Source organism: Lampetra planeri, chromosome 63, assembly GCF_965212315.1.
Source record: "Lampetra planeri chromosome 63, kcLamPlan1.2.h2, whole genome shotgun sequence".
NCBI classification, from domain to species: Eukaryota; Metazoa; Chordata; class Hyperoartia; order Petromyzontiformes; family Petromyzontidae; genus Lampetra; species Lampetra planeri.
Window position 1 is genome coordinate 1,058,830 of NC_136169.1, and position 26,128 is coordinate 1,084,957.

The 26,128-nt window shown below is 54.0% G+C and overlaps 1 protein-coding gene across 2 annotated transcripts; it reads right to left on the minus strand.

Annotated features, from left to right (window-relative positions):
* Positions 1-300: 300 nt before the first annotated feature.
* SUPT16H (SPT16 homolog, facilitates chromatin remodeling subunit) lies at positions 301-26,128 on the minus strand. Of its 2 annotated transcripts, XM_078619534.1 has the most exons (26): positions 25,967-26,128; positions 23,292-23,384; positions 22,535-22,705; positions 21,863-22,012; positions 20,678-20,824; positions 19,869-20,020; positions 18,852-19,024; positions 18,131-18,221; positions 17,013-17,086; positions 15,839-15,951; positions 15,453-15,518; positions 14,656-14,754; positions 10,376-10,491; positions 8,375-8,528; positions 7,713-7,840; positions 6,915-7,050; positions 6,633-6,759; positions 5,742-5,860; positions 4,968-5,093; positions 4,713-4,825; positions 4,453-4,528; positions 3,675-3,844; positions 3,359-3,488; positions 1,672-1,807; positions 994-1,068; positions 301-561 (listed from the first exon to the last, which is right to left on the minus strand). In XM_078619534.1, exons 1-26 carry the CDS (start codon positions 26,030-26,032, stop codon positions 443-445), a joined length of 3,120 nt encoding a protein of 1,039 aa, XP_078475660.1. In that variant the 5' UTR covers positions 26,033-26,128; the 3' UTR covers positions 301-442. The 2 variants fall into 2 exon arrangements, 1 of the variants encoding a protein (XP_078475660.1); XR_013588843.1 differs by lacking the exons at positions 301-561; positions 994-1,068; positions 1,672-1,807 and having other exon boundaries at positions 3,365-3,488; positions 4,733-4,825.

A 26,128-nucleotide genomic window follows, 5' to 3' on the forward strand; every position in this document is an offset into this window, starting at 1 on the left:
GGAGGGGCGTCCATCACGGTGACCAAAGGGGGGGGGGGGGGGGCCCACGGGCAGTGCTTCTGCTGCCCTCCATCAAGGAACCCACTGCCCACAGCGAGCCCCGCTAGGAACCGGTTCCATGCTAGAGGCTGGCACGAGCGGTCGGGCCCGATCACGTTGTCCTGCGGGAACGAGTCGCGTGGAGTCGCCTGATGGCGCCGTGCTGGGGAGGAGCGTGGTGAGCTGGTGTTGAGGCTGGCACCCCCTTGGGCCGCGACACGATGCGGCTGGGCACGGGGGCCCAAGCGCTCCACGTGTTCATTTCCGCGTCGCCGCCATTGCCGCCATTCCGTGGCTGTGATATTCGTGGAAACTGGGCGAGGCAAGGGGTAGTAGGTAGATGTGGATGGCTGCAATTGGCGAGCTGGCTCTTGGAGCCGGCGGGAGGGCTATTGTCCCCGTCTCACTTGCGGCGCCGCTTGTTCTTGCTCCTCGAGTCGCGGCCGCCGGAGCTCTTGCGCTTGCGAGAAACTGGTGCCGTCCGCTGGTCCTCCTCCTCCTTCTCCAGGATCTGCTTGTCGGCTGCGGAGACACGCGTCGGCGCAGCAGGGCGAGGGGGGGTCACAGGGTCACTCGCCCATTGGCAAAGGGACAGAACCACGGGCACAAGGGAATACACAGAGACACGGGAAGCACAGGGCACACAGAGGCAGGAAACAGGAACAGGAGGACACACCGATATGGGGACAGAGGAGGACACGGGCGCCAAACCCTGGGACTTAAAGACATAGCAACGAGAACACGGGGGACAGTGGGGAAATGGGGATATGGAGAGACAAGAAACAGAGGGACGTAGACACATGAGGACACGGAGACAACGGGACACAGGGAGACAGGAGAAGGGAATGTGAGAACACGGACACGTGTCCCCCGAGCACACCGAGACATGAGGAAACGAGAGAACACGAGACCACAAGGTCACACGCGCACACGTGCGTTACCACCACCACTCACCTCGCCGCGCCTCCTCCTCCAGCTCATCCCAGTCCTTGCCGCTCTCCTCCTCGCTGCCAATCGAGAACTCCGAGCCTGAGCCAAGAAACCAGCCGGATGGGGTAACGGCGTTAGCGCAAACCGCTCACAGCGGCCAGCAGGTGTAACTGGGAGAACGAGACGCACATCGTCTCCGCCTGTGAAGTCCGTCAGGGCAAGCCTGGGCGGACTTGTTGCCATGTAGGTATGTAGACAGTGCATACATTATCAGAGTTATGTTTTTGTTTGCATTATGACTGCAGGTATTGTGGTCTATGCAAACACGACTCCTCGTAAACAAGGTGTCAGTTTTGTTGCCAGATAGAAGGGTAAAAAAACAATTATCATTATGTAGAACTTCTTTCGCACAGTACGTAGCCAACCGTGCCAATCGGAGGTGTGGCTGCGTGGGCTGACGTCCACTCGCGCGTAACATCGACGTCCACATGCATTCAGTCAATTCGTTATTTCCCTCGTGGATCCGGTGCTGCTCCAACTGTGTCAAAGTCACGTGTAAAAGCATTCGCTCAAATAAACCGCGGCCGGGCGCTTGCGTTAACAAGGGCCGAGCTTGGCACTGCCGTGCGCAGAGGGATGGGGGGCGTGGACGGGGGGCTGGGGGGGAGAGTCGGGGGAGGGGAATGCGCAGCAGCATCTGACCAGATTCCTCGATCTCCGACGAGTAGTCTTCGTCACTGTCGTCCACCTCCTCTTCCTCGTCATCTTCGTTCTCGGAGGGGTTGAAGTCCTCGTCCTCCGCCTCGTCAGAATCCTGGTCCGAGCCACCGCCGCTGCCCTGCAGATGTTTCCGCCCTCCTCGCGTTAGAACAGCGCTAGCCAATCCACCATCACTGCGGTCCACTCTGCAGGAACTCAACGGGCTCCGGCAGAGTGGATTCATCAACACAGCAACGATCAACGTTTTTGGGTTTAGATCGCGTTATACTGGTAGGAACGAAGTGAACCAGCCTACAATAGATTATATCGTCCGTCCGCCCGATGTCCGATTAGGTGTAGCAACATCGCCCCCTACTGCAAACACTTGGCAGGACCCTACAAAAACCTTTACACTCAGTCAGGCTTTCCTGGCTAAACAAGTGTAATCATACATTATGTTTATATTCTTTGGTTATTCGTTCCTACCAGCCCACCCCGCAGGGACCTGTTTTATAAATGTGTCGTAACCCGACACGGCCAATCAGTAAAAAAGTGTCACGTTGAAAAAAGACAATTAGTTCACTGCTTTAGCTCACCGGTGTGTTGAAGCGTGAAACCACAACATTTACAATTTTTGAATAGTACGACGTTTCGCTCGTAATTGCATCCAGCATCATCGGGCAATTCGCCAGAATTGAACTATTTCTCTTTTGTCAACGTGACACTTTTTTGCTGATTGGCCGTGTCGGGTGGTGGAGGGTTACGACACATTTATAAATAACGCGATCTAAACCCAAAAACGTTGATTATGAATAATATTGGTCACGAAAAGCCTACGTGTTAAACACAGCACTGACCAACAACTACCTGGATAGACAATACCAAGTAAACGTGCCATCTAGATATAATTTTTTAAGTACGAATTATTAGGTTGGGGATTTTTATTTTTGCCATCAGCTGGAACGAACATAGCCTTGGGCTCACGTGTTCCTTACAATTTTTCCCGAGATCCGCAAACAAATCTTTTGCGGTTCACATATCGACCACGGCTCCGATACAAACTCCACGCCAACACAACCGGGGGGGGGGGGGGGTCACAACCGCACCAACATCCTACAGAGTGGCTCAATGTGAAGACAGAAGCTTCAGCAGCAACCAAAAACGCAGATGGATCATTATATCAAACGATCAAGCTACTTAGGATCTGCAAAGCACATAACCACGGGACCATCTCAGCGTACTGCAAAAGGAAAACCCCCTTTACACGTCAACATCACGCACAAAGCGGAACACAAACTCACGTGAAAAATCGCACGCTCTGACCACTGCACCACCTGGCCAACGTCTTGAAATGAATAAACAGCTTAAACAGCTAAAGGGTTATGACACCAGGAGAGAGAAAGAGGGTTGGTAGATGGAAGGGGCTGTGACGGTCCCACCTGATGACGGACACTTGTGTTGCCTCCGAAACGTCGTGATTTTTATTTTTTATTGTTTTATTTTTATTAATTTTTATTTAATTTTTTACCTACGTGACTTTACCGAAAGAACTAAGAGTATGAATCCTTGCAGTCACGAAAGCTTCAAATCTAGAAGGAAGGGGAGGGGTTGTGGGGTGGGGGGCGAGCGAGGGGCATGCCCCCAATCCCCACCACCCACCCCACAGTGTGCGGCTGACACGACCACTCACGTCGCTCTCGGGGTCCAGGAAGGACCAGCCGCCCTGATCAAAGAATCCCTCAGGGTCATCCGTGATGGTCTTCATGATCTTGGTCCAGTTGAGCGACTGCACCCCCTCCGTGTACTTGATGTCGCACGAACTGTCGGGACACGCACGCGGGCAACACAACCGCCCCCCCCCCCACACCGGTCAAAAAATAAACCTTCACGTGCCGGCCACTGCCACACAAACAAAATCGTTACCCCCCCACACCCCCTACCACCACTTTCTCCGTATCGCCGTTAACAGACCGCTGTTGGGCGAGCTGGCCAACGGCTTTACGCACTTGAGCCACTCCTTGATGGGGTCGAGCGAGTTGGTGGGGATGGCGTTGACCATGGTGACCTTGTGGCTGTAGTCCTTGTACACGATGACCATGTCGAAGTTCTTGAGGTGGAACTGCACGCGCTCAAAGTGCACGAGCTCCAGCTCGTCCAACGTCACCACAAACGGGGGCTGAGCGCCGCCACCGCCAAGCAGGCGAGAGGGAGGGAGAGAGGGAGTACAACAAGGTCCGTCAGATAAACAGAAGCTTCAGCAACAGCCAAAAAACACACGGATAATTAGAACGATCGATCAAGCTACTAGGATTTGCAAAGCAATAATCAGCGCGTTAAACACAAACTCTAACCGGTTCCTAAGACATACGTGTACGTCATCAGTTTTTCTTCCGGAATCGGAATTTAAAAAGTCGTGCGGGAGGGGCGTGTGGCACAGTTTGGCACCAGCTATCGTAGACTGCGGCAGTCGTTCCGCATCGCGAGAAACAACGTCTTTAAAAACAGTGGCGCTACGCCTCGCTAAATAACATTAACGCAAACCACTCCCGCGTTTCGAGATTCAACGGAGAACGGGACCACCCGCCCTGCAGTGAACGGGACACCCACCCTGCAACTTGCAGAAGTCGCGGAACGGGGAACAGGGTCAATGATACGTGCGCAGCACGGTACACGTGTGCATGTATGCTGAACATCTTTCGCACCGTACGTAGCCGACCGGCGCGATCCGAGGGTACGGAACGACGGGTGCGGTGCAGTGCGGACGCATGCGGTGCAGGGGCTTACCCATTCGGTGACGTTCACCAGGGAGCTGCTCGTAGGCTGCAGCAGGGTGGTGCTGCGGTAGGGGGCGCCTTGGAACCTGCACGTGGACAGGGCACACAATCCTCCGTTGCGGATACCAACAACAACACACGCTCACGGCTACCGCCACCAACAACACACACACAGCTACCTACACTCACTTGCATAGCTACCACAAAGCCACAGCTACCATACAGACACCACAGCGACCAGGTGATGGGAGGGGGTGTGCATCCACTGACCCGAGTTCCCGGAAGGGCACCTCAAATTCCAGGCTCTCTTTGGTGATGTTCTCGACCTTCTCGATGAAGCTCTTGAACGCCGTCTTGAGCTTGTGGCGCAGCTCGCGCTCCATCTGAGCGGCGGACACACCGCCGCGGCGCCCGCGTTAGCACAAGCGCGACGGAGAGGGGGCGAGGGAGCCAGCAAGCTCCACCCTGGCGGCCGTCAGAGCGCAAGGCGAGGAGGAGGAGGAGGAGAGCGTGTGACGGTCTCACCTGCTCGGCGTAGAGGTCGTCGCGGTCGTGCATGTGGTGGTGCTTGCCCAAATCCGTGGTGACCTCTCCCACCTCCGTGTAGAACTGCACATCCGTGTGCCGCTTCTTGCCGAACATGATGGCGTTCTGCGCAAACACGAGGGGTGACGGTAGACTCGAGCAACGCGCGACAATAACGCGAAGACGATCATGACTACCCGCTACGTTGGGTGGGGTGGGGTGAGGTGGTAATGACGGTGGAAAGTATGTATGTGTAGAACTTCTTTCGCACCATGCAAAGCCAACCGTGTTAATCGGAGTTGCGGGGAAAGGATAAGAAATTAAATACGGAATAAATCAATTTTTAATCTGCATGATTTCAAAGTCCATAGCTCCAGTGGCTTCCTAATATCGGAAGGCAGAGCGTTTCAGATGGCTGGAGAATCGCATTTGAAAGCGCGTGATGCAGTGAAGGAAGTGGTAGCGAGTGTAGAGGTGGTGAAGGTGGCGAGTGTAGAGGAGGTGGTTGTGAGGGCGGTGAATAGTAAATGCGGTGGTAACGCGTGCCGTGAGTGGTAGTGTAGTGTGGCGAGTATGCCAAGTGGCAACGCTCGTGATATGGGGGACAGCGAGAGATCGGTGCCGCGTGGTATGGTGTGACAAGGGAGGCGGCAGTGAGTGTTGTGTGGCGAGTGTGGCAACGCTCGTGATATGGGGGGGGGGGGGGGGGGGGGGAGACCGAGGCCTCGGTGCCCTGAGTGGGTCGTGGGGGGTGCGGGGGGGGGGGGTCAGCACCTTGAGGTGGAAGTGTAGCACGATAATCATCTCGCCGTCGCACGGCTGGAAGAGCGCGTGCTTGATGTTGTTGTAGAGGATGTCCACCTTGTCACCGCGCACAGACGTGTACCGGAACCCTGCTCACACACACACACACAGATCCCACCCCCCCCCCCCCATACGTCCTTTAACACATTGTTGGGGCAAGTGCCGTTAACGAGCCCCTTTCAACGTCGGCACGGTACACGAGGGGGTTTGGTGGTGTGATTAGCACCGCCTTTGGGCTCTCCCCAATGGTGATGATTTACACACCAAATAAAACCCTCATTTAAGGCTGAGGTAACCTAGGGGAGGCCTAGGACCGGTTCAGAAATTGGTCACCAACATTAGCTGCGACGCTCACTCACATACACATGGGTCCCCGCAGGCCATTAGCACGAAAATGCTGAATTGCAAATGATTGTCTACTCAGCAAATCATCAACAATGTGCCTGATCGCATCTCGGATGGCCCGCACCTGAATGATTGCTTGCAATGGGCGACCGTGACGCACAATCGCGGTGTTTCTAGGCAGTGCAGTAAAGGACATTGTTGAACCGTACTTATATACTCCCACGTTTGCGCTCCCCGTGTTCGCCAACCCTCGCTGACCAGCGTGGCGAAGTATGGTAAAATAACTACGTTCCGCGCAGTGTCCGGGAGGTGCTCATCCAACAAAGTATCACACGCCGTGGAGGGAAAAACCAGAGGACTCGGAGAAAAATCCAAGCGACCATGGGGAGGGAGAGACATGCAAACTCCAAATATACAGGCGTCAGAGTCGGGATCGGACCCACGACCCCCTGCATACCAGGTGAGGGAGATAACATCCATACCCTCACCAACTCCCACCACCCCGCCTCCTCTCACCGTTGACGTGCGCCTCCAGGAATCCCTGCATGCGTTTCTGCGCGATGTTGGGCCGGATGTAGAGGTCCTTGAGCTTGGGGTTGCTGCGGTTGGGGTTGATGACCAGCGTGTCTTGCTTCACTATGCCCTGGTGACCACGAAGGCAGGGGCAGCCGTAACACGCACAACGGGCGCGCACGGGGTCAGGGGGTCACGATCGCACGAGGCACACGACGACGCAAACTAAGCGACGCGCTGTGACGCAATGTGCAACGCGACGCACAACGCGATGCGACGCCCTACCTCCATCTCCTTCTCCTCGGCCTCGCGAGTCTTGTAGCGCTTCTGGACCTCCTTGATGATGCGGAAGGCGTTCTGCAGGTTCATAGCGGGCACCACCACCTCGCCGGGGTTCTTCAGGTTTGACGCCCGATACGTGCTGCCAGGAACAAAGACCCCCCATGTAGCCTTGGACTGTTGGGGCAAGTGCTGTTAGCGAGCACCTACGGAGGCCAGAACGGCACACGAAGGGGTGGGTGGCCAGCACCACGCCCGGCCGCCTTTGTCTCCCCGGTGGCGATGTTAACACACCGCACCAAGTACTCATTTGAGGCTGAGTCGATCTAGGGGAGGCCTAGGACCAATACAGATAATCGTCACTGATGTTGGCCGTGAGCTGGAATCGAACTCGGGTCGCTGGGTTCGTAGCGCGGCACGCTATCCGCTACGCTACCGCTCCCAGGAACGCACATACACGCCCGCGTGATGCCGCGTGTACAAGCCAAAGCATTACACACTAAAACATTAGAGCACACAATACACCATGCGTGCAAGTTGACGTGTTACACAAAAGCGTTGCTCTGTGCATGCAAGCGAACAACACATTGCATTAAGGGCAAGTTGTACTATGCATACACGCTAACACACAACAGACGGCACGCCAACACACCACAAACAGAATCCCCGTGGCTAACAAACCACACGCATAACCCCGACGTCAACACACCACACGCGGTGCGCGAATGCTACGCAGCTGTAGCAGCCCTGCAGGGGTAAGGCGCCCGTCGTTCGCACACTCAAGTCCCTCGCTCGCTCTCTCACATCTCCTTGAGGAAGGTGGCGTCGGGGTTCAGGAAGACGCTGCCCTCGTTGCGACCCAGGGCGCTGCCCGGGCAGAAGAAGTTGATCCTCAGGTAGGTGTAGTCGCCCTCCACCGATGTGCTGATGTTCTGTTGGTGGCGCGCGGTGTGCGCAAGCGGGGCGGGCGATGTGCGTTTGTGTGGGTAGTGTGTGGGTGAGCAGTGTTGTCGAGTTGCGTTTGTAAATAATGTTGGCGAGAGGGGTGCGTGTGAGCAGTGGGGGGTGGGGGGGACGGGGTAGCGGTAAGGCAGTGGTTAGCGTGCTGCCCAACAAACTTGGCAACCCGAGTGCAACCCCCACTCACAGCCAAGAACCGTCGCAAATATCTGAATATCCGAACCAGTCCTGGGCCTCCCCCCCCATAGGTCGGCTCGAAATTAAAGGAGTACCGAGTGTGGTGTGTAAACATCAGCACTCGGGAGACAAATGCAGCCGGGCGTGGTGTTTTCACCACCCACCCACTCGTGTGCCATACCGGCCTTAACAAGTGCACGCTAACAGCATGGCAGCCGTGCGTGTGTGTGTGTTGGTGCTTTCGAATCGGGGATCGAAGCCAGGCTGTCATTGCCGCGAGGCACACGTGTTACCACTGCACCACCTTGCCGCGCCCCGTAGCCGCGCACCTTGACGGTAGAGATGTGGAAGGGCGTCGCGATGCCGAACACCGGCAGGATGACCGTCTCGTACTTCTTGTCGATGTAGATTTTGTTTTCCCGGATCTCGGGCTCCTTGGGCACCAGGGACGCGTTCTTGTACGACACGTTCGACTTGCGAGCCCTGCGGGAAGCGGAGTGTGCGTACCAGGCTCGGCGGGGCATTCAGAGAGAGGTCGCCACGCTGGCTAGATGTTAACTACCTTGCCTGGTATGCAGGAGGTCGTGGGTTCAATCCTGACGCCTGCTGTATATTTGGAGTTTGCGTGTCTCTCATCATCATCACAGTAGCTAGGAGATGTTAACTACCTCGCCTGGTATGCAGGAGGTCGTGGGCTCAATCCTGACGCCTTTTGTATATTTGGAGTTTGCGTGTCTCTCATCATCATCATCACCATGGTGGCTAGGAGATGTTAACTACCTCGCCTGGTATGCAGGAGGTCGTAGGTTCAATCCTGACACCTGCTGTATATTTGGAGTTTGCGTGTCTCTCATCATCATCATCACAGTGGCTAGAAGATGTTAACTACCTCGCCTGGTATGCAGGAGGTCGTAGGTTCAATCCTGACGCCTGCTATATATTTGGAAGCACAACTTTGAGCTATGATGTGCGATTGACAGGTCGCTTCTGAACAAAAGCTATACACAGCTCAGTGGACCTTACCTGGTAAAATAAAAATTGATTACTTTATAGTTTAGTTTGAGATCGATATTCGAACCTTATGGCGGGCCCCCGGGGTGCCATAAGCCTCCGGATCTCGCATAAACTGCGTTGCGACGTCATTTTCAGTCTGTTGAAGGCGAACGATACGGCAATCTATTCCTCTCGACGAGCTCTACGGTTCATTAAAGCGATGACAATAAAGGAAGATCGAATTTGATGGTGTCCTGCTCTGCCTGAGTTGTGCAGAGATTATTTGGCGAGTGACAACGATTGCACAGCCGGGAATAAACAATCCATCAATCAGCAAATTTGAGAAAAGATACAGGCACAATGAAAAAAAATAATTACAGGCACTTTTCACCATTCTGTGCGCGTGTACTCACTTCTGAGTGTGCGTGCGTACTCACTTCTGAGTGTGCGCGTGTACTCACTTCTGAGTGTGCGTGTGTACTCACTTCTGAGTGTGCGTGTGTACTCACTTCTGAGTGTGCACGTGTACTCACTTCTGAGTGTGCGCGTGTACTCACTTCTGAGTGTGCGTGTGTACTCATTTCTGAGTGTGCGTGTGTACTCACTTCTGCGTGTGTGTGTGTACTGACTTCTGCGTGTGCGTGTGTACTCACTTCTGAGTGTGCGTGTGTACTCACTTCTGAGTGTGCACGTGTACTCACTTCTGAGTGTGCGTGTGTACTCACTTCTGAGTGTGCGTGTGTACTCACTTCTGCGTGTGCGTGTGTACAAACTTCTGAGTGTGCACGTGTACTCACTTCTGAGTGTGCGCGTGTACTCACTTCTGAGTGTGCGTGTGTACTCACTTCTGAGTGTGCGTGTGTACTCACTTCTGCGTGTGCGTGTGTACAAACTTCTGAGTGTGCACGTGTACTCACTTCTGAGTGTGCGCGTGTACTCACTTCTGCGTGTGTGTGTGTACTGACTTCTGAGTGTGCGCGTGTACTCACTTCTGAGTGTGCGTGTGTACTCACTTCTGAGTGTGCACGTGTACTCACTTCTGAGTGTGCGTGTGTACTCACTTCTGAGTGTGCGTGCGTACTCACTTCTGCGTGTGTGTGTGTACTCACTTCTGAGTGTGCGTGTGTACTCACTTCTGAGTGTGTGTGTGTACTGACTTCTGAGTGTGCGCGTGTACTCACTTCTGCGTGTGTGTGTACTGACTTCTGCGTTTTCGCGTGAACTCACTTCTGAGTGTGCGTATTGACTTCTGCGTGCGTGTACTCACTTCTGCGTGTGTGCGCGTGTACTCACTTCTGAGTGTGTGTACTCACTTCTGAGTGGGCGTGTGTACTCACTTCTGAGTGTGCGTGCCGCCCTTCTGTTCCGTGAGCCGGCGTTTCGCCTCCTCGTTGACCTGCGCTGCCAGCTCCTTCTGGTGGGCTCGCCGCTTCTCCTCAGCCGTCATCTCATTCTGTACACACACACGTGCGCGCGCGCACACACACACGTGCACAAAGACACACACACGTGCACACTAATCAGAGACAGCGTCAACATTCTAAACTGTAAAGTATTTTTTATTTTCCCAGGTAAGGCCCACTGAGCTATGTAGCTCTTTTTCAGAAGCAACCTGGCCACAAACGATAGCGCAGCGAAGTGGCTTATCATCGTGCAGAAATGTGGAGCAGCCAATGCTAGAAACGCGTGATGTTAATTCTAAATGTGGAGGGAGAGACATGCAAACTTCAAATATACAGCAGCAGGCGTCAGGGTCGGGATCGAACCCACAACCTCCTGTACACCAGGAAAGGTAGTTAACATCTCCTAGCCACCTTGATGATGAGAGAGAGAGAGACGCAGACTCCAAATATACAGCAGTCATCAGGTTCGGGATCGAACCCACAACCTCCTGTACACCAGGCGAGATGTGTACAGGTGCAGGTGGTGTGCGTACAAGTGTGATGGCGATGACGCCTGTACCTGCATGGTGTGTGTACAGGTGTGATGGCGATGACGCCTGTACCTGCATGGTGTGTGTACAGGTGTGATGGCGATGACGCCTGTACCCGCGTGGTGTGTGTACAGGTGTGATGGCGATGACGCCTGTACCCGCATGGCGTGTGTACAGGTGTGATGGCGATGACGCCTGTACCTGCATGGTGTGTGTACAGGTGTGATGGCGATGACGCCTGTACCCGCGTGGTGTGTGTACAGGTGTGATGGCGATGACGCCTGTACCTGCGTGGTGTGTGTACAGGTGTGATGGCGATGACGCCTGTACCTGCTTGGTGTGTGTACAGGTGCGATGGCGATGACGCCTGTACCCGCATGGTGTGCGTACAGGTGCGATGGCGATGACGCCTGTACCCGCATGGTGTGCGTACAGGTGTGATGGCGATGACGCCTGTGCCTGCGTGGTGTGTGTACAGGTGTGATGGCGATGACGCCTGTACCCGCATGGTGTGCGTACAGGTGTGATGGCGATGACGCCTGTACCCGCGTGGTGTGTGTACAGGTGTGATGGCGATGACGCCTGTACCTGCGTGGTGTGTGTATAGGTGTGATGGCGATGACGCCTGTACCTGCGTGGTGTGTGTACAGGTGTGATGGCGATGACGCCTGTACCTGCGTGGTGTGTGTACAGGTGTGATGGCGATGACGCCTGTACCCGTGTGGTGTGCGTACAGGTGTGATGGCGATGACGCCTGTGCCCGCATGGTGTGTGTACAGGTGTGATGGCGATGACGCCTGTACCCGCATGGTGTGTGTACAGGTGTGATGGTGATGACGCCTGTACCCGCGTGGTGTGTGTACAGGTGTGATGGCGATGACGCCTGTACCCGTGTGGTGTGCGTACAGGTGTGATGGCGATGACGCCTGTGCCCGCATGGTGTGTGTACAGGTGTGATGGCGATGACGCCTGTACCCGCGTGGTGAGTGTACAGGTGTGATGGTGATGACGCCTGTACCCGCATGGTGTGTGTACAGGTGTGATGGCGATGACGCCTGTACCCGTGTGGTGTGTGTACAGGTGTGATGGTGATGACGCCTGTACCCGAGCGGTGTGTGTACAGGTGTGATGGTGATGACGCCTGTACCCGCATGGTGTGTGTACAGGTGTGATGGTGATGACGCCTGTACCCGAGCGGTGTGTGTACAGGTGTGATGGTGATGACGCCTGTACCCGCATGGTGTGTGTACAGGTGTGATGGTGATGACGCCTGTACCCGCGTGGTGTGTGTACAGGTGCGATGGCGATGACGCCTGTACCCGCGTGGTGTGTGTACAGGTGTGATGGCGATGACGCCTGTACCCGCGTGGTGTGTGTACAGGTGTGATGGCGATGACGCCTGTACCCGCGTGGTGTGTGTACAGGTGTGATGGCGATGACGCCTGTACCCGTGTGGTGTGTGTACAGGTGTGATGGCGATGACGCCTGTACCCGCGTGGTGTGTGTACAGGTGTGATGGCGATGACGCCTGTACCCGTGTGGTGTGCGTACAGGTGTGATGGCGATGACGCCTGTACCCGTGTGGTGTGCGTACAGGTGTGATGGCGATGACGCCTGTACCCGCGTGGCGTGTGTACAGGTGTGATGGCGATGACGCCTGTACCCGTGTGGTGTGTGTGCAGGTGTGATGGTGATGACGCCTGTACCCACGCGGTGTGTGTACAGGTGTGATGGTGATGACGCCTGTACCCGCGTGGTGTGTGTACAGGTGTGATGGCGATGACGCCTGTACCCACGCGGTGTGCGTACAGGTGTGATGGCGATGACGCCTGTACCCGCATGGTGTGTGTACAGGTGCGATGGCGATGACGCCTGTACCCACGCGGTGTGTGTACAGGTGTGATGGCGATGACGCCTGTACCCGAGCGGTGTGTGTACAGGTGTGATGGCGATGACGCCTGTACCCGCATGGTGTGTGTACAGGTGTGATGGCGATGACGCCTGTACCCGTGTGGTGTGTGTACAGGTGTGATGGCGATGACGCCTGTACCCACATGGTGTGTGTACAGGTGTGATGGCGATGACGCCTGTACCCGCGTGGTGTGTGTACAGGTGCGATGGCGATGACGCCTGTACCCGCATGGTGTGCGTACAGGTGTGATGGCGATGACGCCTGTACCCACGCGGCGTGTGTACAGGTGTGATGGCGATGACGCCTGTACCCGCATGGTGTGTGTACAGGTGTGATGGCGATGACGCCTGTACCCGCGTGGTGTGTGTACAGGTGCGATGGCGATGACGCCTGTACCCGAGTGGTGTGTGTACAGGTGCGATGGTGATGACGCCTGTACCCGCATGGTGTGTGTACAGGTGTGATGGTGATGACGCCTGTACCCGCGTGGTGTGTGTACAGGTGCGATGGCGATGACGCCTGTACCCGCGTGGTGTGTGTACAGGTGTGATGGCGATGACGCCTGTACCCGCGTGGTGTGTGTACAGGTGTGATGGCGATGACGCCTGTACCCGCGTGGTGTGCGTACAGGTGTGATGGCGATGACGCCTGTACCCGTGTGGTGTGCGTACAGGTGTGATGGCGATGACGCCTGTACCCGTGTGGTGTGCGTACAGGTGTGATGGCGATGACGCCTGTACCCGCGTGGCGTGTGTACAGGTGTGATGGCGATGACGCCTGTACCCGTGTGGTGTGTGTGCAGGTGTGATGGTGATGACGCCTGTACCCACGCGGTGTGTGTACAGGTGTGATGGTGATGACGCCTGTACCCGCGTGGTGTGTGTACAGGTGTGATGGCGATGACGCCTGTACCCACGCGGTGTGCGTACAGGTGTGATGGCGATGACGCCTGTACCCGCATGGTGTGTGTACAGGTGCGATGGCGATGACGCCTGTACCCACGCGGTGTGTGTACAGGTGTGATGGCGATGACGCCTGTACCCGAGCGGTGTGTGTACAGGTGTGATGGCGATGACGCCTGTACCCGCATGGTGTGTGTACAGGTGTGATGGCGATGACGCCTGTACCCGTGTGGTGTGTGTACAGGTGTGATGGCGATGACGCCTGTACCCACATGGTGTGTGTACAGGTGTGATGGCGATGACGCCTGTACCCGCGTGGTGTGTGTACAGGTGCGATGGCGATGACGCCTGTACCCGCATGGTGTGCGTACAGGTGTGATGGCGATGACGCCTGTACCCACGCGGCGTGTGTACAGGTGTGATGGCGATGACGCCTGTACCCGCATGGTGTGTGTACAGGTGTGATGGCGATGACGCCTGTACCCGCGTGGTGTGTGTACAGGTGCGATGGCGATGACGCCTGTACCCGAGTGGTGTGTGTACAGGTGCGATAGCGATGACGCCTGTACCCGAGTGGTGTGTGTACAGGTGTGATGGCGATGACGCCTGTACCCGAGTGGTGTGTGTACAGGTGTGATGGCGATGACGCCTGTACCCGAGTGGTTTGTGTACAGGTGCGATGGCGATGACGCCTGTACCCGCGTGGTGTGTGTACAGGTGTGATGGCGATGACGCCTGTGCCCGAGCGGTGTGTGTACAGGTGTGATGGCGATGACGCCTGTACCCGAGCGGTGTGTGTACAGGTGTGATGGCGATGACGCCTGTACCCGCGTGGTGTGTGTACAGGTGTGATGGCGATGACGCCTGTACCCGTGTGCGCTCCTGCAGAAGATTTGCCGTCCGCACGCCTCGCCCCAGCAGGTCCTTGGCCTCGTTCTTATCATCGTCGTCATCCACCTCGTCCTCATTCTGGAGTGACCCACAAACACATGGTCACACGCTCGGGTCATCATCAGCAGCAGCGTCATCGGTCACAGTCATCGTCATCAGCGGCGTCATCACCGTCATCTTCTCAATCGGGATTACACATAGCAATCATCGCGCCCCCCACCCCCAACGCCCCTCCAGCTACTGGCAGGCAAAGTGTCCGATTTGGCCAATTGCCGAAGAGACAGCTGCCACTGTGGGTGGAGATGGCCTTTCGAATATGTTGCAAGTCATTTGTCGCGTGTAACTGCTCCGAGACTCGCCGGCGTAAAGGAGGGCGCATTAGTCAAAACATTAACCCGTAACAACAAAGTTTTCACTATAAATCCTTTATATGCATAGCATCGGTTTTATTTTATTATTCATTTCTGTTTTTCTTGAATAAGAGTTTCATTTTTATCACATTGGTATTTTAAATTAAATATTTAAAAAAAAAAATTGTCACGCACAACGAGTCTGTGTGCAAAATGTCAGCTCGATTGGATCACGGGAAGTGGGTTAAAAAACGACCGAAAGATTTGCACGGTCGTAAGCGCGCAAGCAAGCAAGTGAACTTAATATAAAGGATTTAAAAATGAATCGCTGTCGATGGCATGGCTGCCAAGGTTGTTGGCCGGAAACCTGCGGGAGCGTTCGCTCGGTCACTCGGTCGCTCGTGTGGGCGGCCGGAAGAACCTCACCTTAAGGAAGACGCCCACATTCTTCACCTTCTTCTTCACGGGCGTGAGCACCGTGGCCGGGCCCTCCTGCGTGCCGTCAAGTGGAGGCGAGGAGGAGCAGGGAGCAAAGCGTTAGGTTGAGACAAACGGCATTAAACGGCGACACACGCGACAAACCATCTTACACCGGGGGATGAGCAACCTAGGGAAGCCGCACAAGCACCATAGGAGCAAGCGAACGTTTCAGGTGGGCCCGTTCCACCGCGAAACATGCCATCCCCACGCCCCCGTCATAACGAAGACGCGCTGTTCGACCGAGACCCCCGTCAGGCCGAGGACGCTCGCCACGCGATTGCGACGAAACTGCAGCATGGGCCGGGGGGCCGCGTGGCGTGCGCCACGCCCACCTCGTTGATCTGCACCGTGTCGGCGATGAACAGCGAGTAGGCCTTGTCCCTGTCCGATTTGGTCTCCTTGTTGGGCACGTTGCACAAGCCCAGGTTGATGTTAAACACCATCCCTGCACGACGACACGGGGGGCACAGCTCCGTCACCGGCACGGCCACGCTCGCCTCCACCGCCGACGCCGTCGTCGGTGAACAAACGACGGGGCAGGCAGGCTACGTGAAAAAATCCGGCTGCTCGGATTTTCATTCTCTGCATGCTTCTATACCGCTCATGTCAACCTCGACTCCTGCCCTGCACCAGTGGCATCTCCATATCCCTCATGCTTTAAGCTTCTACGGCAAATGTCTATAAGCTTCTGGGGTTAATGCTTGAGCGATTGTTGCCACCGGTTCAGGCTGCCTTCCTCCCCTGTCTCGGCTTTCCCATGCCTCCCAATCCTCACGGATCTGTACATTTTTTAAAAAACGTTCATCAACTATGCTACCCACCGTCACCAGCCTGCACTGACCCAGCATGGTGAAACATGGTCAAACAGCACCCCGGAAACACAAGCGGTGGTCGGGAGGCCCTCATCCAGCAGTGCATTGACAGAAGGCTTACACTTGTACAGAACACATTTTACACTATCTCTGCGAGGTGCAACAGGGTTAGTTGCATCGCGCTGCCGATTGTGGCCGAGCAGGGAAGAGCCGGTCGTGAGCGAGGTGAGCGAGGGTCACAGTGGGTAAAGTGTCCACTCCGCTGGGCGAAGTTCGCCAGGGATGCCCAAAGCGTTTGCTCCTAACTGCTCGGCGAGCAGAGCCCATCGAATCTTAATTTTGGAGCTTTCGTGACTGCAGGAATTATTCTTTGGTTATTTCGGTAAAGTCACGTATAAAGATAAAATAATAAATTAACTAATAGCAAACTACGACGTTTCGATTGCAACACAAGCAATCATCATCAGGTATAACGAAATAGCAACATAAAATCTAACCAGAAAACTATAGACAGACATATAAGCAGACAGATATCACCAAGATACATAGAGAGAGCAACACAGGTACAGAGAGGGAGATCGTCTCTGTGGGGTGGCCTTAAATAGACAGAGGGGGGCGGAGGCAGAGAGAGGGAGGGGTTAGAGAAAAAAATTACATGTCAATGAGTACGAAGAGACGCCCATCAGTCACGAACCTTTTCTGAGTTTCGTCTGGTTCTTGCCGTTGATCACCAGAGACCCCTCCCGGAACTCTATCCCCATGCCGAACCTGCGGGGCACGCACAGACGCAAACAGCAGATCACTCGCAGAACACGTGTTTAGTTGTTGCTTTTTTCACACTATTGTTATGCAGGCCAGGCTTAGTCACAAACCGTACCTCTCCGTAACAAAGGCTCAGCCTCTTAAGCCTCACCTTACCATATTAATAAAAAGTGTGCTGTACTTGGCCCTTCCCCCTCTCCAACCATTATATATACGGAGTGGTAGCTCTTGTAATCTCTCATTTACTTGATACAGCTGTCGTGGCTGTGACGGTTCCACCTGAAGACGGAAGCTTGTGTTGCCTCCGAAACGTCGTGATTTTTATTTTATTTTACTTTTATAAATTAATGTTTTACCTACGTGACTTTACCGAAAAAAACCTAAGAATATGAATCCTTGCAGTCACGAAAGCTTCAAATCTAGAATAAACGTGATGTGTCCACAGACACCTCCTTTTTGAAACCCACCATGCTTGCATCACTCCAACAACAACAACCCGCCATTCACCACTAAGTGGTGGTGGTGACGTCACCACGGCACTTGTGCCAGGCTAGGTGCACATTAAGGCAACGTGAAGTGTCGAACGACCGCTGGCAGGTCACAGGACGGACCCAGGTGGCATGGGTTGGACTGAGATGACTGGCAGATGCACCACCTGTGCCCCCTAGTGTGCCAACAATATCCACACACACTCAAAAGCATCTCCAATGACACCACGTCTAGGCTAATTTCAATGACACCTAATGTCACACAGCAGTTTTTTGCTCCGATTCCTATTTGCTTTATTGCTGTAATTAAATTGTATTTATGTGTGTTTCTGCCATTTTGGTAACCCAAGGTCACTCTCGCAGATGAAATTCACATCCTGTGTCTTGAGTCCTCACCTGGTCAAGCCAAATAAACCTGAATGTTTAAAAGTTACATCCAAACAAAATAACATCCTCTCTTCTGCACACAGAGACCTCAAAGTTCAGGCTCGTGGCGACGCTGTGGGTTCAGTGGGTTTATCTGTAGGCAACACCCAGGGCCCCTCCCCGAGGTCACACTCACCCGAGGTTTTTGGAAAAGGCGTTGGTCAGGTCGGAGCGCTCCTTCTTGACGTAGTCCAGCGTCGCCTGGTAGACTTCGCACAGTGCCGCACCTGCTCCCGCGCAAATTAAAAAGACAAAGATCCCCCACATAGCCTAAACAGACTGTCCGGACAAGTGCTGTTAGCGAGTAGCCACCTATGAAGGCGAGTACGGCACACAAGAGGGTGGGTGGCCAAAAACACGCCCGATCGCCTTTTGTTTCCCTGGTTCTCCCTTAGTTAGGTACGAGTCTAACTAAGGGAGAACCAGGACTGGTTTGGATAATCGTCACTGGTGCTGGCCGTGAGCGAGAATCGAACTTGGGTCGACGGGTTTGCACCACAGTGCGTTCACCACTGCACCAAAGCTCCGCACAACACCCACACCGCAACACACACTCACACATACCACCCCCCAACACTCTGCTACACGGCCAGAACACACCCACACAACACACCCCCACACGCCCATACCCCAACACACACCCATAACCACAATCCCACCACCCTACACGGCACACAGCTACACCACAACAAACCCCACACACACAACACACCACCGCACGCCCATACCCCAACACACACCTCCACCACAAATCCCACCACACCACAACAACAAACCCAGACACGCACGGATGACAAGCACCCCTCCACGCGCACCGTCGCCGCTGTCCCCACCCCACCACCCCCAGCTGCACGCACCTTGCTTGAGCTGCGCCAGCATGTGCTCCTGCACGCCAAGCAGGAAGGTGTAGGTGTCCTGCATGGCCTGCGTGGGGTCCACCATGAGGGTGCGCACCACGTTGGCGCAGTACGACTTGTATCGCACGCCCAGCGCGCACACGATGGCGCCAAAGTGCATGTGGTTCTTGTCGCTGTGGAGGGGCAAGGGAGGAGGGGCAAGGGAGGGGGGTCAGAATCGGTAATGTTTGTTTAGACTGGAGGAATCCGATGGGCTGTGAAGCTCTTTTTTCACAGGTGTCGAGTATGGGGCAGATCGGGAAAGTCACAGGGACGAAGGGGTCATGGGTGAGCAGACAAACCCACGGCCGACGCTACCACGCGCACGCACACAGTGCCACACACGGTCACACACAACCCGCCATTAACAGGTGCCACAAAGACAAAGATCCCCCGTATAGCCTTAGCAGACTGTTGGGGCAAGTGCTGTGAGCGGGCACCTATGAAGGCCGGCACGGCACACGAGGTGGGTGGTCAGCACCACGCCCCACTGCCTTTGTCTCCCCAGTGGCGATACTGACACACTGCACCAGGTACTCATTTGAGGCCGAGTCTAACTAGGACTGGTTCAGATAATTGTCACCAGTGTTGGCCATGAGCAGGAATCGAACTTGGGTCACCGGGTTTATGGCCACACACAGAAGTGCACACACCCAAACACAGTCCTACCACTGCGCACACAGCCACGCCACCACATCCAGCCACGCAGATACATAGCCACATGAGTGCCACACACATACATGCAGTCCCAACACCACGCACACACAGCCACACCGCACACACTGGCGCATGGGATTAATAATCATTTCACGGAAGATCCCGACTACACGCATGACCTCGGTGACTCTCTGGTGCCTCCTCGTATACACGACGGGCTCTCTATCCCTTGTGTGAGCCACTGGATCACGGGGATTTGGGGTGGGGAGGAGGGTACAGCCACTGCTGCCAGCGGCGCTCCCAGCCAGGCCTCGCCCTCACCTGACGGCGCTGTACTTGAAGTTGCAGCTGGCGCCGCTCTGGATGATTGGCGGGTAGCACATCTCCACGGAGGAGGGGTCGGCTCCCGCCAGGTACTTCTTGTCCTCGATGGCTTTCTCCACGCCCTCCGCCAGCTTGCTGTGACGCACCTTCTGCTCGCCAGTGACGCAAGGCACGGGCACACACACACGCGCACGCACACACACACACACGCCGCAAGCCAGCACGGATTGAGAATGCGGCACCCCGACAACGAGCAGACGGGTTTTTCACATCATTTACAGAACTTTATCATAGTTGCCATTACGCAAGCGCCAATGAGGTCCCCCACAGCGTAAAACCCTCTCCATGAGGCTGATGACCACTGCACCGAGTCCTAATAAGGGTGAAGCCGGTTTAGAGTGTGTATTCCTCTCACTATTGCCTGTCAGTTGTCCACATTATCTCAATGTATTGAAAGTGGGCTAAGCCAAAATGATGAAAAAAATGCAGTTCTTCTGAACCGGTTGTTTCACAGAATGCGTAAAGCCGAGAGGCTTTGTACGTGCAATGGACATCTTTGTGTGTTTTTATAAAAAGTGTCTCTCTGCTGCTGGTGCTTTCCCGGGCAACCCTCGCAATGATTATCAATGACCTATCACCGTCTCTCATGATCCTGCGATACAACAATCAACCCCTAGCTTCGCCAATTCACGCCAGTGCGGTGAAGCATGTCCGTGTTCACGAGTGCGCCCACAACCGCGTGTTCTCACGCGCGTACGTCTGTGTTCATACATGCTCGTCTGTGTTAACACGCATGCTGCCCGTACCTGGTCCATGTCCACCACCTCCATCACCTTCTCCTTAAGGTACTTGCTGTAAACCTCCGAAGTGATGAGAGCCGCTTTCTTGATCAGAGCCAGCTCCCCCTCCTCCTTCACGGCGATCATCAGCGCCACCACGCTGCTCACGTCCACCTGTAACGATAACGGAGAACAATCACGCACGTGTGCGGATTCTTTAACGAACCGCTCTTCCAACATGTTTGTCCTCAGAAGTGTTTAATTGGCGGTAATGATGTCATCTTCCATGCCGCACGAAGAGGCGATGACACACTGCGCGCGACGTCCTGGGGAAGCGAGGTGTAGGGCATGGTGTGTGATGTCATCACCTTGGCTGAATAGCTTTATCGAGTTACAATACTGTTTTTTTTTGGTAGCCCTTTGATCGATTATGCATGTATTCTACTGATTAAATCTCTCATTGTTGGTTGCGTACGGTGCGAAAGCAGTTCAACATACATACATAGAGTAACACAACTGCATACTAAACATTTAATTTACTAAGCATTTTTATGGAAATTATTCCCATGTTACAGAGATGGATTCAATCCACAGATGAATTCCATCAATAATTGTGGAAACTAATTGTGACAGTCAAACTGAGGAATTGTAACACACCTAAAAACATCTTCATCCGATCTCTCATCGAGTATAAAAATTAAACACGATAGAAAGTGGAATAACCCCATCAACTGGGACCGTGGTTAATTAACATTTTAGGGGTGTCCTGGAAAGTTTTGACACGCTACAATTTCATCTCTCGCCGTGCATAAAAAAGTAGGAGGATTTTGTTGCTTGGAGGTGGATTCAGTGGATGAAAACAGGGATTAGGTTAATTTTGCGGTCATAAGCGTGGAGATGACACAATCAAAAGTCGATTGCGAATAAGTCCAATTAAGCTGGCAGGGTTTAACCTTCATATATGTACATATACAATGGGGTTATCAACTTTTTTCCAGAAACGACCCCCAATTCTGAACAGTTCACATCAACGGTTACGACTGGTGCTAGTCGGCGCGCCCCGCGGGCATCTCGAGACCGAGAAGGCCGCCAGTCGCAGCGCTGACGCAGCGGGTTTGCGACGCTGGGATTCACGATGACGCGCTGTGCCAGACGGGGCGACAGCACCGCTGTGCACGAAGCGAGCCGAGCCATCGCGCCACACGCACGCACCTTGTCGAAGCCGCCCTTGGAGAGCGAGTCGTGCCAGCTTGTCATGAAGCTGCCGGGGTAGCCGTCCTTGGAGAACACGCCGATCGTCTTGCCCTCCTTGCTGGACCTGATCTCTTCCAGCAGCTTGTCAAAGTTCTCCTTGTTTTCACTCTGGAAAGCATGACCATCATGGTCAAAATGGTCACAATCGTTACAATTGTTTAAAAAAAATGTTTATAGATATTTTGCCATCCCTCCCCCCATTCCAGTTGCGCAATTTTGGCATCATGTCATCTCACGTGGTGGAGACATTTTAACTGCACTCTCACAGAGAGCAGGCTCCTCTATTTACACTGGTGGCACACCTTTACAATGGCCTGCAGCTTCAAATCTAGAATTAATTGCCCGTGGCTTGTCAATGCAAAGCATATTTTATAAAGCAGGAATTTAATCAATTAAGTAAAAAAAAGGAAATTTAACACGATGGTTGTTGTGTATTTAATGGAGACCAGGCTGAGACCATAAACTCACTGTGCTTGAGAACTCGGTCAAAATTCACAGCTGGCTGAAACCCGGATTAAAACCGGGTTTCTCAGTGGTGCAGGCTCAATGTCTTCTCACTTGCGAGCCACTCGGTGACCTCACCAAGCGAACATTTCAGTCTCAAATCTCAAGCGCGATGGTGCCACCCACCTTGTCCCGCACGAGCAGCGTGACGGGCGGCGCACCGCTCGAGTTCTCGCTGCCTTTGCCGCTGGCGAGCTGGCGCAAGAAGTCCACCTTCTTCTTGCTCGCCATCAGCACAATCTTCTCGTCGCACAGCACCATGACTGTGTCCGTCAGCTCGTAGCCAAACAGCCATGTCTGGGTAACAAAAACAAAGATGCCCCGTATCGAATTAAAAGTGCTCTTCGCAAGCACCTATGAAAGCCGGCATGGCACCCAAGGGGATGGATGGCCAGCACCACACGTTTGGCTGCCGTTTGACTCCCAAGTGGCGAAATTTACACATTCCACCAGGTACTCATTTAAAAGTGAATCAATCTAGGGGAGGCCCAGGAATGGTTCAGATAACCATCAGCGGTGTTGGCCGTGAGCGCTAAACAAAACGCAGGTTGCTGGGTTCGAAGCGCAGCACGCTAACCACTACAATATCGCTCCCCACATTGCACCAGCTCGCAAACAAGAGCACAGACAAGCACATTTACGCAGACACGCACGCACACATAGCATGTTGCATGGATTGTTAGAAGTGTAATGATACACTGCCACACTGAACTGGAGAGACACTTCTTCCATACTGATGATTTTTACCAACAATTAGATGTTCAAACCGAAGTTGTTTAGCCACTGAGCTGCATCTTCCCGAGCATCCTTCACGCTTGTGTTGAGAACAGCGCGGCTTCGCCTTGCAAGAGACACGCACAGCCCCGACGCAGAGGACAGGTACCTGTAACGCGGTGGACTTAGAGTAGACCGTCTCCTCGTCAACCCCGACTGACACCACGATGGCGTCCACCTTGCCAAACTCATCCTCCCCTTTCTGTAGAGAGAAGCGTGACACAAGAGAGGAATGGTCACATCAAAGCGCCGATAAATCACAGCGACGATACATCCACTGCTCCAAGTCAGCCTCTCCTCAGCGGCTCCACACAGCCTCAAGTGTCCGGAAAAACCTGAAATTGGGCCAAAGATGCTTTTTCTGGAAAACCAGTTCACATTACGAAGTGTACGCAGGGTAATACAATTCCCACAAAACCCTGCTAACTTGTAGATGCTCCGTTACTATGGGCTTATTCTAACACAAACCTTCTTAAACGCATTTACAGCGGGCATCAAAGAGCCCATACCGTGGCTCGCTCGTCAGTAGACGGCTGTACAGCGAACGGACCAGTCGCCATCTGCACACGTGGGAGCATCCTCTGGGTGCTCCGGTTTCCTCCCATATGTAGCGCAAACACTCATTAAGCTCGCCCGATAACATGTTAAAACTGAAACCCAATGCATTCTGAAATAGTCCCACAACTCGGGTGTGGCTGGATATATATGTAAATTACGATTACTATAATTGACCTCACGATGATGGGTCGATTAAAAACGATTTTTACGCTGAACAAAATCGTGCACAATTGTGTTTTTTTATTCAAGTGGTACGGGGCAGAGTTAAGAGATCGTGGTTTCTTACTACAAAAAATCCCCCGTATAGCCTGTAACAGACTGTAAGGGCAAGTGCTGTTAGCGAGCACCTATGAAGGCCGGAACGGCACACGAGCGGGTGAATAGCCAACATCACGCCAGACCGCCTTTGTCTCCACAGTGGTGAGGTTTACACACCGCACCAGCTACTCATTTGCGGCCGAGTCGACCTAGGGGAGGCCCAGTACCGGTACAGATAATCGTCACTGGTGTTGGCCGTGAGCGAGAATCGAACTTGGGTCGCCGAATTCGAAGTGTGGCACACCAACCACTCCACGACCGCTCACTACAACACACGTACGGACACCCTAGTTTGATTCCTGGCAAGGGCTAATAATAATTACACTTAACACGATTGTTGTTCTTGGGTAGTGTTATTTTATAATTGCTTATGCCTCAAAAGTATAGAAAATGGCAATTATTCCCTACCAGGTCAGGAGGGGAGTGGGGGGTCCTGAATCTAGCAGTGGATTGACAAAGAACCAGACAATAAGCTTACACTTTCCATTGGCACGGCACATTTACTGTGGCTTTAAATTTTGATTTAAAGCTTTCGTGACTGCAGGGATTCATGTTCTTGGTTCTTTCGGTAAAGTCACATAGAAGGGAAACAATAAAATAAAAACATTATTGTTTTATGTTTAATATTTTTATTATTTCATTATTTCCCTTCTACGTCACTTTACCGAAAGAACCAAGAATACTGTGGCTTTGTTAACGATTCCGAAATCATTTGGAGCGGATCTCTCTCTCTCTCTCCACAAGGGGCGTAAGGATGAATGCATTAATATCACACTCATTCTCATCATACACGATTTTTATTTATTTAACGTATTAGCAGCTTTAACCAAATGCATCCTAAAATAATGGACGTTGAGAAATGGAGCGTGGGGAACGGCGGGATTACTAGGAATTACACCGGGACGGGAAGACGAACACGTGGAGCGGAGACGATTTGTCGGGCAGGTTGAGACATCTTCACTGAAACGAGTGGCCTGTTGTGAGGGTACCGTCCCTCGAAGGCATCAGAGACTAATGAGGGAGTAGCAGCCCAAGGAGGGAACACACCCAAAGGTTACATTCGCCATCGAGACGCAACAACGATCTGCAGTTGCGTGCGCGATTGTTGCATCCTGTAAACAAGAGGGATGGTAACGACTCGTGAAGGCCTTCGTGTCGCCCCCCTTCCCCCGTATAGACAGAGCAGATTGTAGGGGCAAGCGGTGTTAGCGAGCGCCTCTATCAAGGCCGCAGCGACACACGAGGGGGTGGGTGGCCGCCTTTGTCTCCGCGGTGGCGATGTTGAACACGCCGTACCAGGAACTCATTTGAGGCCGAGTCGTCCTAGGAGAGGCCTAGGGCCGGTTTAGATAATCATCTCTGCTGATGGTCGTGAGAGGGAATCGAACTATGGTAGCTGGGTTTGTAGCGCGTTAACCGCTGCACTATCGATCCTCACTACCGCTTCATCTCGCACCCCCCATCACCACCAGTCCCCATCAGCACCGTCAACCCCTCAGTCCGTCATTCTCCCCACCACCACGGGCCCAATCACTTAGCCTCATTACCAACACAAATACGAGCACTATACCGCCACCACCACTACACCAATCACCACTAACCCTACCCACTGCCACCACCACGAGTGCGGCCTAAGTTAGCCGTGTGGACTTCCCAGCCCCCCCACCCACACCACTCCCGAGGCCCCTCAGCGTTGTGCAGCCCCCCGCGAGCCCGCGAGGAAGGAAGGGAGCGAGCGAGGGAAAAAGCCTGCGGGCTTGCGCGCCCGGCTCGGCCCCATGCGAGTGCGGGTGGTGAGGCGTGCGGGTGGTGAGGCGAGCAGGCCCCGGCGCGTCTCGCCCTCCCCTTCTCCCTGACGCAAGGTAGGCGCTTGAAAGCGGCGGTGTTTGGTCGGCGGCGTTTACTCGCCCGCCATGTGTTGTAGAGTCGCTTGACGCGACGGTAGTAAGCCTCCTTGTCCAGCTGCACGGCCATGGCGGAGACACCACCACCAACCACCCCCCGTGTGTGTGCGGCGACGAAATGGCGCCACTTTTAATGGCGGACGTGACGTCACTACGGCGCGCGCCA

What these genes read in the sequence shown, in the direction of transcription:
- SUPT16H (XM_078619534.1), bottom strand. Translation starts at nt 26,032, where the DNA reads ATGGCCGTGCAGCTGGACAAGGAGGCTTACTACCGTCGCGTCAAGCGA. An exon ending in CGCTGCTCGTGCGGGACAAG is followed by an intron (nt 22,013 to 22,534) that starts GTGGGTGGCACC and finishes CATGCTTTCCAG; the next exon opens with AGTGAAAACAAGGAGAACTT. An exon ending in CCAAGGGCGGCTTCGACAAG is followed by an intron (nt 20,825 to 21,862) that starts GTGCGTGCGTGT and finishes TTATCGTTACAG; the next exon opens with GTGGACGTGAGCAGCGTGGT.